At 37.4% G+C, this 12,819-nt stretch overlaps 1 protein-coding gene across 1 annotated transcript in view; it reads left to right on the top strand.

The window, feature by feature from the left end:
• Positions 1 to 12,819, top strand: part of TBK1 (TANK binding kinase 1) — a 50,636-nt gene that overhangs the window by 6,810 nt on the left and 31,007 nt on the right. Inside the window, exons 3-5 of the mRNA XM_034935515.2 lie at positions 1,943 to 2,083; positions 6,064 to 6,193; positions 8,673 to 8,854. Of these exons, the coding sequence (XP_034791406.2) occupies positions 1,943 to 2,083; positions 6,064 to 6,193; positions 8,673 to 8,854 (453 nt within the window). The remainder of the gene's footprint in view (positions 1 to 1,942; positions 2,084 to 6,063; positions 6,194 to 8,672; positions 8,855 to 12,819) is intronic.

Genomic DNA, 12,819 nt, shown 5'->3' with positions numbered 1-12,819 from the left:
CTACAAAAAATCCTGCTTCCCTTTAATTATTTAAAGGATTTTTACCATGATATTAGCCCTTTTATATTATTTCTTAGAATGACCAAATTCTTACATTTATTACTTGTTATTCAAAGTATATTACCTACTTAATCTGTTTTTTATTAAATTGCTTTTAGTTACTAATGTATGAGTGTGGGTGTGTGTATATGTGTGTGATTACCATGGTGAAGTTGAAGGGAAGAGACTTGAAGGATGTGTTGATCTGCACATATGGATATATATACATACATATATATATATATGTGGATCTCTATTATTTGTATACACTTTGACTTAGTGAATAATAGATGACTGTGTAGGTGAATAAAGGGAAAATAGTACGTTTCCACCTGGATCCCGATAATCTCACAGGCATGATGTAGTCTACACAAGTTTGGAAAATAATGACCATGAGGTCAGTGGGTATATTGCAAAATTGTATTATTTTCCCTGCTTGCTCCTCTGTTAGGATTCTCCTGGTTTTAGACTGAGTTTGAGGCCTGTCTCAGCTTAAGAAAAATCACTCTGTTGGTTGATGCATAGATTTGGCAGTGTCTTAGCCCTTGCTGAACTGAGGGAAAAACAGTGAAACTGAACTGTACTTAAATTCTTCTCTTTTCATATGTGTGAAAATGGTCATTGGCTCTTTGATCTTTCATTTTCCTCTAGAAAGAATATATATCAATTTGTGTATTTTGCATGACCAGGGTGAGGGGAATCACATAGGATTATGAAGCAGTTAAATGGCCTTAAGAAAAGGATCATGCGATTCTGGAGTGAGAGAGGAGGGTGATGGCTCTAAGTGGTGAATCTGAGGAAAGTATAAAGAGGGCTCCAAAGCAGGAACAGTACAGAGGTCCTGACAGAGAGCCATGAAATGTCTTTAGCCATGAAATGTGCTTGAACCCCAAGCTCAAAGAGAAAAGGATTTTCCTGCTTGCTCTAGGGAAGTTCAACCTTGGATAAATGGGGGAAAACGTAAGGCTAAACTCAAGATCTGGACTGGCCACGAGGGAGAGGCTTGCTCATTAGAGTGATTGGAAGGAAGTGAGAGGGTCTGAAAGACAATCTTAAAGGAAGGTTAATAAGAAGAACATATGAATATGATGTTTACCTGAAATGTAAGCATGTGTTTTGAACCTCTAAGATTCCCTCCCAACTACAGCTGTGCTTTGTAATTTTGTGTGTGATCTAGGTCATGAAGGAGTGAGAGTGGGATGCTGTGGTACATCAGTAGAGAAGAAGAAATAAATGCCTTTACTCCTCTAGAGAGGGTCTGTGAAGGAACAGCCTGCCCTGGTCATCTAGGTAGAGTTGCAGAAAGTAACCCAGGGCAGCAGGGGCAGAAACCAACCAGGAAGTCTACTTTAGCCTCGCTCTGCAACTCCTGCTTTCCCCACTCCCCTCCCCTACATTGTCCTAGCTACAAAATAATTCTGAAAAGTTAACTGTATTACTTTGATATTCTTAATAAAAATCTCATAGGTGGAATATAGTGTTCAGTCTCTCTCTCCTGCTTTGATTAGTTTAAAATTATTAGGCCTTGGAGAAGCCCTTATGAGTTTCACTTTCTATTTCGTCTTTAAAAGATGATTTTGCTTTTGATACTGTTATGGCTTTTATCTTCTGATGTGTGACTATTTTTGCCCCCACTGTATCCTCATGAAAGGTTTATTTATAATATGAAAGAAAATATCCATTTCTGAATTCCAAAAGGTGTAATTTGAAAGAAATGTTGAGCAGTTAATTGATTCATTTTAACTTTTTAGAAAAGTCAAGAGTCCTCATACAGATTCCCTGTGCCTAAAAGATGCATGATGTTCTGTAAGAAAATAAGTTGCAATAGCGAGTTCTAATGCTACCTTTTAATCTCTTTTACAATATTATGAATAAATAAAACATTTCTCTCTTTTTTTTAAAGAAAACTGGTGATTTATTTGCTATCAAAGTATTTAATAACATAAGCTTCCTTCGTCCAGTGGATGTTCAAATGAGAGAATTTGAAGTGTTGAAAAAACTCAATCACAAAAATATTGTCAAATTATTTGCTATTGAAGAGGAGGTAAGTAGTAAAACTTTAATCTTATATTTATTGTAGTTATGAGTCAAGAGATAGAACCTAATATTAAAAAATGGATTTTTTAAAAAACTGTTGAAAATTAGGGTTTGTACAACCAAATACTTTATCCTAAAGGATTCTTGAATAGATAGAACAATAGAAATAAAATATCATAAAAATGGAATCAGAAACAGTAGTGTAAGAAATAAAAGGGGGCAGCCGGCTGCGGCTGGGTGCAGTGGCTCACACCTATAATCCCAGCACTTTGGGAGACCGAGGCAGGTAGGTCACGAGGTCAAGAGATTGAGACCAGCCTGGCCAATGTGGTGAAACCCCGTCTCTACTAAAAATACAAAAATTAACTGAGGGTGGTGGTGCGCACCTGTAGTTCCACCTACTTGGGAGGCTGAGACAGGAGAATTGCTTGAACCCAGGAGGCAGAGGTCGCAGTGAGCTGAGATCGCACCGCTGCACTCCAGCCTGGCAACAGAGGGAGACTCCATCTCAAAAAAAAAAAAAAAGAAAGGATCATTTGAGCTCAGGAATTCAAGAACAGCCTGGGCAACATGGCAAAACCCTGTCTCTGTAAAAAATACAAAAATTTGCCATGCATGGAGGTGTACGCCTGTAGTTCCAGCTACTCAGGAGGCTGAAGTGGGAGGATCACCTGAGCCTGAGAGGTCAAGGCTATGGTGAACCATATTGTGCCACTGTACTCTAGCATGGGTGATGGAGTGAGACCCTGTCTCAAAAAAAAAAAAGAAAGAAGGAAATAAAAGGGTATTGAATATGGTTACCAGTATTATTACTAGAAAAAGAAAGGTAACAAGTTAAATCTAATAATTATAAAAAGAAAAAATCGAACTTTAAAAAAATAAAAATTTTATATTTTGTGAATAAAAATTTCAAGAGTCCTACAGTTTAAGATGAAGTCCAATTATAAAAGAATTGATTTTTTTAAGGGGAAATAGTGGAATTAAGAATGTCATTAGGAAAAGTAATCTAGAAATAATGGAAATAGAAATTATTTTAATCCCTTTAAACATGAGCAATCAATAAAATCTTTGGGAAAAATGTAGTTTATACTCTTTATCCGAGTGATTTTATTTTTAGTGATTATTTCTTAGGAAGTAATCAGAAATATAATTTTATGCATGAAGATGTTAATTGGCATCCTGTTTATAATAAAGAATGGTTAAATAAGTTGAATAAATTAGAATGTGTGGCAGATAGTTACCTGGAATTAGCCAAACTCAAGATTAAGAGCATAGCCTTCCACACTGCCAAGTCTGCTCAGGACTTCTGATACCAATTGCAAAGGAGTTTGGCAAACTGCACAGAGAGAACAGTTCCCACAAGACTACCCTCACATCATCCCAGCCGGCTACAAATGTGGGGGTTGCCCATGACACTCAGATTTGGTAATTTGCTGGAATGTAGAATGACTCACAAAACTGAGGAGAGTGCTATACTTATAATTACAGTTTTATTGTAGCAAAAAGATAGAAATTAGAACCAGCCAGAGGGAGAGACACAAAGCGTGGAATGTGGGAGGGTTCCAATCTTGAAGCTTCTTTGTCCTGAGGGACACATTACTCTCTCAGCATTGATGTATGACAGTATGCATGAATTATTGCCAGTCAGGGAAGCTCACCCAAGCCTTTGGTGTCCAGGGTTTTTACTGAGGCTGGATCACTTATTGCCTGTATTGCTGACCTTTAGTCCCCAGCTCCTTCCAGAGGTTTGGGGTAATTCCTTTAGTCTCCATTAAGCCCCCATCCTAAATCATGCTGTTGGACTCTCCAGTGGCCAAAGCCCCCAGAGGAACAAAGACAGAAGTCTTGTTCTTTCAGATAGGACATTTTAGGGGCCAGAGATCACTTTCCAGTAGCCAAGGGCAAAGCCTGACTTCTCTTTGGGTAAAATTAATTTTTTACCACACAATAGTTAAGTGGTAATGAAAAGAGATATTTACCAAAATTTTAATCTTCTTGGAATACCTTATATATGATGTTATGTGAGAAGAATCAGGATTAAAAATATATATGTAGTATGATCTTAATATATACAGTGTAATATGCAAACAGCATTATGTATCTATGACATTATTTCATCCATAGAAAAAAGACTGAAAGAAAATATGCCAAAATATTAATTCATTATCTCCAGGTAATGGAATTATGTATACTTCCCAAATTTTCAACAATCAACATACATTATCATTTAAAAGCAACAATTTTTTTTTCTGTTACAATTATTTCTCTCTCTTTTTTGAAATGACTGCCAGAGAGTAATTTAAAATATTTTATAAAAGTCTTTTGGAGATATGTAGAAAAAAATTAGAAAAGAAACAAAGGATAAAAAGTTGGAGATGAATATTAGATTTTAAGACTCATTCAGATTTTCAGATTCTGAAATTCTCATGCATCTTATAATCATTGTGTATATGTAATTTGATGGTATTTCTTTTTCCCCGTAATGCTGTTATTAAATTGATGAAGCATTATAATCAATGGTACATTAAAATTAAGGTTTAAAACAAATCAGCATCTCAGATGCAAATGAGCAGACTGGAGCTTTGCTACAAGAGGGACCACTCAGCTGTTCTGCTACCCATTTATTTTTAAGGATAGGACTCCATTCCTTGAAGTAACAGTAGTCATCACAAGAAAAATTTCATTTTAAGAGGTTAGAAAAGCTGTTGTACTAAATGTACTGTTATACATAAGAAATTCAACACTGGTGTGGTGACTCACGCCTGTAATCCCAGCACTTTGGGAGGCTGAGGCGGGCGGATCACGAGGTCAGGAGATCGAGACCATCCTGGCTAACATGGTGAAACCCCGTCTCTACTAAAAATACAAAAAAATTAGCCGGGTGTGGTGGCACTCGTCTGTAGTCCCATCTATTCAGGAGGCTGAGGCAGGAGAATGGAGAGTGGCGTGAACCCGGGAGGCGGAGCTTCCGGTGAGCCGAGATCGCGCCACTGCACTCCAGCCTGGGTGACAAAGCGAGACTTTGTCTCAAGAAAAAAAAGAAGGAAAGAAAGAAATTCAAGTGACTAGGTGTGGTAGCTCATGCTTGCAATCCCAGCACTTTGGAAGGTTGAGGCAGGCAGATTGCTTGAGCCCAGAAGTTCGAGACTAGCCTGGGCAACATAGTGAGACCCCGTCTCTACAAAATAATAGAAAAATTAGCCAGGCATGGTGGAGCATGCCTGTAATCCCAGCTACTTGGGAGCTGAGGCAGGAGAATCACTTGAACCTTGGAGGTGGAGGTTGCAGTGAGCCAAGATCGTACCATTGCACTCCAGTCTGGGTGACAGAGCAAGACTCTGTCTCAAAAAAAAAAAAAAAAAGGAAAAGAATTTAAGATAATTTTAACAAAACCATTGTAACATTGTACCAATGATTTTGTAGTTCAGATTTAGCTACTTTTTACTGTGGTTTGTCTTCAAAAACAAATCCAACTTCTTCACCTAATAGGAATTTGGAAAATGTTAGTTTTTTTTTTTTTTTTTTTTTTTTTTTTGAGATGGAGTCTCGCTCTGTCACCAGGCTGGACTGCAGTAGTGCCATCTCGGCTCACTGCAACTTCTGCCTCCCAGGTTCAAGTGATTCTCCTGCCTCAGTCTCCTGAGTAGCTGGGACTAGAGGCATGTGCCATCACACTCAGCTAATTTTTGTATTTTTAGTAGAGACCGGGTTTCAGCATGTTGGCCAGGATAGTCTCAATCTCTTGACCTCGTGATCCGCCCACCTCAGCCTCCCAAAGTGCTGGGTTTACAGGTGTGAGCCACCACACCTGGCCGGAAGATATTAATTCTTATATGTGTATGGTCAACAGATACTGAATCTCAGGTGAAGCAAAGTGCCTTCATCATTGTAGCAAATCCTGCATTTAAATGAAATCAGATAAGTACTGGCATATAATCAAAATTTATTTTTTATGTTGATTCCCAATCAATGATTTTTTTTTTTCAGACAACAACAAGACATAAAGTACTTGTTATGGAATTTTGTCCATGTGGGAGTTTATACACTGTTTTAGAAGAACCTTCTAATGCCTATGGACTACCAGAATCTGAATTCTTAATTGTTTTGCGAGATGTGGGTATGTTTGTTTATTTATATGATATCATTTGTATATAAAATTTAATAACAGAATTTTTAAAAAATATCTTCCATTCAAAACTGAAGACCTTTATGCAATGCTTCATTAGATATGACACCAAAAGCACAAATACCAGAAATACATAAATTGGACTTCATCAGCATTAAACATTTTTGTGCCTCAAAGGACATCAGGTAAGTGAAAAGACAGCCCATAGAATGAAAAAAAAATGTTTGTAAATCATACACCTGACAAGGAATTTTTATCCAGACAACTCAACAATAAAAAGCCAAATAACCCAATTTAAAAATGGGCAAAGGATTCACATAGACATTTCTCCAAAGAAGATACACAAGTGGCTAACAAGTACATAAAAAAAAGCTCAACATTAATTAACTAATAACCGACATCATTGGTTATTAGGGAAATGCTCATCAAAACCACAATGAAATACCACTTTATACCAATGAAAATGACTAATATCAAAAAGACAAACAGGGCCAACCATGGTGGCTCACGCCTGTAATCCCAGCACTTTGGGAAGTGGAGGCCGGCAGATTGCTTGAGTCCAGGAGTTCAAGATCAGCCTGAGCAACACAGTGAGCCCCTGTCTCTACAAAAAATAAAATAAAAAATAGCCAAGCATGGTGGCATGCACTTGTAGTCCCAGCTACTCAGGAGGCTCTGGTGGGAGGATCACTTGAGCCCAGGAGATTGAGGCTGCTGTGAGCCTTGATTGTGCCACTGCACTTCAGCCTGGGCAACAAAGCAAGACTATCTCAAAAAAAAAAAAAAAAAAAAACAAGTGTTGGCAAGAATATGGAGAATTGGAACCCTGATACATTGCTGGTGGGATTATAAAATGATACAGCCATTCTAGAAAACAGTCTAGGAGTTCCTCAAAAAGTTAAATATAGAATTACTTAACTTTTGACCAAATGACCCAGCAGTTCCACTGCTACGTATATACCCCAAAGAATTAACTAATTAACTAATTAATTAAGATAAAGTTTTATATCCATATAAAAACTTGTACTCCAGTGTACTTAGCAGCATTATTCATAATAGCAAAAAAAAAAAAAAGATGAAAACAGCCCAAATGTCCATCAACTGATGAATAGATAAACAAAAATGTGGTGTGTCTATACAATGGAATATTGTTTGTTTACAAAAAGATATGAAGTAGTTATATATGCTACAACATGGATGAACTTGAAAACATTATGCTAAGTGAAAGAAGCCAGACACAAAGGCTGCAATATTATATGATTCCATTTATATGAAATATCAAGAATAGGCAAATCCATAGAGACAGAAAACAGATTAGTGGCTTCTGGGGGATCAGGAGAAGATGGAGTTGGGTATGAGTTGTCTTTTTGGTGTGACAAAAGTATTCTGAAATCAGTGGTGATGGTTGTATAACTCTGTGACCATACTAAAAATGACTGAATTGTACACTTTAAAAAGATGAATGTTATGTGTGAATTATATCTCAGTGAACCTCAGTGCAGTATTTAAAAAAAAATACTGCAATCAAAGGAAATAACATCTTAAGAGAAATGAATCAAATATTTGAGGAATGGGAAAAAGTCAAGTGATAAAGAAGGTAAAAGGTTGGTGGGAATTCTTCAACTTGTCACTGGAAGCAGAGTGATTATTTAGGTGAGGATACAATGAGAGAGAAACAATATTACTAGTATGCTACAGCCTGTTTAATCAAATAGAAATTATAGATATGATGTCTTCCTAAGTGTATTGGTAGTCCTGAGTTTTAATAATTATACATTGATACCCCTAAACCTTTTACATATTTTGAATTTGAACATTCATCTATCAGCCCTCAAGCAAATGTATAAAGTTATCACTGAGTGACACTGTCAGTTAGACAAAATAGCTTAATTTCAGCAAAGTAGACAACTTTGCCCTTAAGAAAAAAGAAGAAAAAATGGGCTTTTTGGAATAGTGCCAAGCATATGAGAATACATTTTTATGGAAACAAGTTTGACACTTTGCTGTTTTTCTGTTTCTTTTTTGCTGTTTTACATATTGAGTCCAGATTACTTTTAGGGAATTTTTTTTCCCAAGATAAAGAAATGTAAAACTCTGGTGAAAGATTGATATCTTTTTTGGGAATCTTTATTATTTTTATGTTTAAATAGATCACCCACATATATATAACCAAAGTAATTCAAGAAATCATATGCTTAAGACTGTTTTGTTACATTTTCCTGGTAGTACTTAAGAGACACTGGATTCTTCCTTAGACCACATTAATTTTTATCATTCTAAAACTTCTTATAACTAAAACATAAGATCTTTTATATATATATTTATTATCTATTCTTTGAGTAAAATTACTTTGAGCCAAATTATGGAAAAATTTATATTAAGTTTGGGTGACTATATCAATGAATTTGAGACATGCACACATACACGTAAATATCTACATTAGGACTTCTTTTGTTTTATATTGTTGAAGTGGGTGGAATGAATCATCTACGAGAGAATGGTATAGTGCACCGTGATATCAAGCCAGGAAATATCATGCGTGTTATAGGGGAAGATGGACAGTCTGTGTACAAACTCACAGATTTTGGTGCAGCTAGAGAATTAGAAGATGATGAGCAGTTTGTTTCTCTGTATGGCACAGAAGAATATTTGGTAAGTCATGTATCACTAATATTTTCATTTAAAGAAGCTTGATATATTGTAATTATAATTGGGTAATTGGTCAGCCAATTCACTATAAAATGTCATTTTTATGACAAAAATTAAATTTTCTATTCTAATGAATATGTGCAACATGGGAATTAGGTACTCGCTTCCAAGGGTGCTGTTATTTTTCTGTTAAAAATTCTTGGAAGTTTTGTAGCACCCTTAAATTCTTTAGTTTTACTGATGCTATGGATCTAAATTAAAAGGGTCTGTTTTTTGATGAGCAGTCAATATATTACAAGCTTGTTATAATACTGTTTTTTATATATTCATTATATTTATGAAACAGATAATTCTATTTGGGGGAGTTGGTTATTGAATGACGAAAAGGACCATTGTTAGAAACACACACACACAAAATGCCCCTGAGATCTAACTTGAAATTTTAGAAAGCTAGAAAAGCTCTGTAGTTCAAAAAGTTTATGTAGGTGTGTTTTTGTAAAGTCAGTAAATACTTGAAATACTTAAGAAAATATACTTAAAAGTAAATACTTTTAACATGTAATCAGGAAGTTTAATATATATAGCTCACTGATTATTCATGGCTCTGGGTTTTGTCTTAAAAGTCATAGAATCAATGGCTTTTTTGCATTTGGATTGTGCTGTTGTAATTTTATAAGATGAAAGATATCTACCACACCCTGTAGCTTTATTCAGATTATTCTAAGTCTGGCATGAACTAAATGTCTTAAATTGTTATCCTAACAATTGGTAACCTCAAATTGATCTGTAGATATATGTGATGATCTTTTAGATAAGAGTACCTAAGAATGGGTCAGACACAGTGGCTCATGCCTTTAATTCCAACACTTTGGGAGGCTGAGGATTGCTTGAGCCCAGGAGTTCAAGACCAGTCTGGGCACAATGACAAGACCCCATCTCTGCAAAAAATTACAAAATTAGCCAGGCATGGTGGCTCACATCTGTACACCCAGCTACTCAGGAGGCTGAGGCAGAAGGATCCCTTGAGCCCAGGAATTTGAGGCAACAGTGAGCTATGATTGCACCACTGCAGTCTGGCCTGGGCTATAAAGCAAGACTCTGTCTCTTAATTTTTTAAAAAAAGGTACCTGGCCCAGGCATGGTGGCTCATGCCTGTAATCCCGGCACTTTGGGAGGCCGAGGTGGGCAGATCACAAGTTCAGGAGTTTGAGACCAGCCTGAGCAACATGGTGAAACCCCATCTCTACTAAAAATACAAAAATTAGCTGGGTGTGGTGGCGTGTGCCTGTAATCTCAGCTACTTTGGGAGGTTGAGGCAGAATTGTCTGAACCTGGGAGGTGGAGGTTTCAGTGAGCCGAGATCGTGCCACTGCACTCCAGCCTGGGTGACAGAGCGAGACTCCGTCTCAGAAAAAAAAAAAAAAAAGTACCTAAAAATGGATTTTATTCATTCATTGCACAAATATTTATGAAGTGCCTACTATATACCAGATACTGTTCTAGGTGCTCAGACTTCTATGGTGAACTAGATACACAGTATTCCTGCTCTTATGGAGCCCACATTCTGGTAGGGAAAAAAGACAATTAACAAGTAAGTAAAGTAAATTCAGATCATTAAAGTTTAGCAAAGACAATAAATTAAGGTAATAAGATAAAGAGTGACTAGCAGGAGAAAGATAGCCTGGGAAAGCCTCCTTTGAGGACTAAATGAACTGACACTGAAATGATAAAAAGAAGCAAGCCAGGCACACCGTTCTGACTGCTGTTCTGTGGCCGTTCCCTGGCCCTGTGAAAGCGACCTCACCCTGCAGAAAAGAAACTCAACCACCAGTCCTCATACTCCTCGGCAGTTCCCTCCATCTCTGCTTGCTGAGAACCTACTGCATCAGTCTAGCCTACTACATCAGTCTGAACCCTACTGCATCAGTCTAGCCTCCTCTCCCCTACAACCTGTGTTGTTGAGGGCCCAGGATGCCTATGGGGTCCTCTGGCTGTCTGAGTTGTGATGTATGAGCTGCTTTGTGACAGTGAACTCCCTGTCATTGTGGATCTGGAGAATGTGTCATAGAACCTAGATAGCAGAGGGAAGTACAGTTGTAATGAATTCACCTTCAAGCTTCCTGAGACTCTTGGCTGGAACAGAGGCAGGACTCAGACGTTTCTGGCGAGTGGAATCAGGCTTCATATCCTGAATTCTCCACGTGAATGTAAGCTCCACAAAACCAGGGACTTTCATCTTAGCCTGCCGAGAACACCAAGCAGAATTAGACAAGAAGAAATCACCCCCTTCCTGCTCCTTTCTCCGTCCTACATGACATTTGTGCTTTTGCTATTATCCTTTTGTCTCTTCCTGGGCCTCAACATGTGACTGAGTCAACACACATCTTCATTCTCATTTCTCTGTTGGTGGTCTTCTCAGTTATATTTGGCTAGACCATGCTTTCTGCTTCTAGAAGCAACACTGCTGAATTCACACCAGAGCTTTGGTACAAGGCAACTTCCTGATTCCTTCACTTTCCCCAGTTCAGACATTCCCCTTGTCTTTTCTCTTAGAGCAGTGAGCCTCCAATAAATAGCTCAAGGCCATGTTCTTCCAGACTGCCTCCTTTCCAGTAGCAAGCTCAAGCCCGTGTCCTTCAAATTCAATGATTAGATAACTTGTTCAAAAATTCAATTTCTCTCTTTCTCTTTCTCTCACCCAGTACTTTTTTTTTTCCCCAACCCCACTTTCTGTAAGAACAGCCTATTTCTAAAAGCTAGTTCACCAGGCCCAGCTCCTTGTCTCTGGAGCCCACACCTGTCATAGCCAAAGCCACAGTAGATGAATGCTCAGGACACTACCGTTCCCAGGAGGGCACTGCTTGCCAAGGTTTACTGCTCTAAGAATGTTCTTGGGCTTCAGTCTGGTTCCATCAGGCCCAGAGAAAATAGCAGCTGTAAAGGCCTGGAGACAAGAATGACCTCAGGAGTTGGAGAAACAGAAAAGATGGCAGTTTTACTGGAATTTAGTGAGTAAAGAGGCAAGTGGAAGGACTTAGAATTGAAGAAGTGATCAGGGGGCTAGCCAGATCAGACAGGCTAGTAGTTTAAACCCTGTCAGACCAATACCCCCTTTTTATAATAAATATTTTGTAGTGTTCCCTTCAGTATCTTGAAATGAAATTCCTAGATAATATTATAAACCTGCACACCTAATTAAAATAGCATATCTTAATAATGTAAAGGAACATATTTTATAATAAAATAATAGATATTTAATATGTAAAAATTTAGAAACAGCTTCATGAGCAAACAAATTAAGTAGTGATATATGCTTGCAGCTATATGTAATACTACTTTGAATACAAGTGCAGTGATAACTCATGTTGTATTAGTGAATCACATCACAAATGGTAGTATTGTTATTGACATGATTTTCCAAAGTAGTGAACAATTTTTGGTAAAGTTTCTAACTAAACAAAGTAAATTTAAATATAGTTACATTCTTGGAAAAGCTGTGCAAAAATACTTTGTTATATATAAAATGGAGTTCGAAATAGGTTTCTCACTTGCACAAGTATCTGGCAGAATATTCCAAAGTCATTCAGGCTATATATAGGAGGATCATTTTTCAGAACTGTCACATATACTGCAGTATGTCCTTCAGTGTCTGGTCTCCACCTTTTCCAATCATGATAATCACTGTAACAAGCAAACAGCAGTCCTGTACCAGCCTTCATGAGGTTGCTCCCCCAATACCAACTATTAATCTTTCATGTAACCTCCTGGGAACACAGTTTAGCTTTTGCCTCTAAGACTTTTAACAGGAAGAGCAAAACATTAAATAAATTAATTCCAAGTCTGTGCTGTACTCTAGGCTGAAATTTAACTCCATTCTATTTATTTCCTATTTCAGAATGGGAAATATTCAAATACAGTGCACCAGAATGAGATAAATAATAGTCTAAGGCTCAGCAGCCTAGCTATAT

The sequence above is a fragment of the Pan paniscus genome, chromosome 10, assembly GCF_029289425.2.
Source record: "Pan paniscus chromosome 10, NHGRI_mPanPan1-v2.0_pri, whole genome shotgun sequence".
Lineage (NCBI taxonomy): Eukaryota > Metazoa > Chordata > Mammalia > Primates > Hominidae > Pan > Pan paniscus.
Note: the sequence above shows the minus strand (reverse complement) of the source record. Positions and strands in the feature narration are given on the sequence as shown.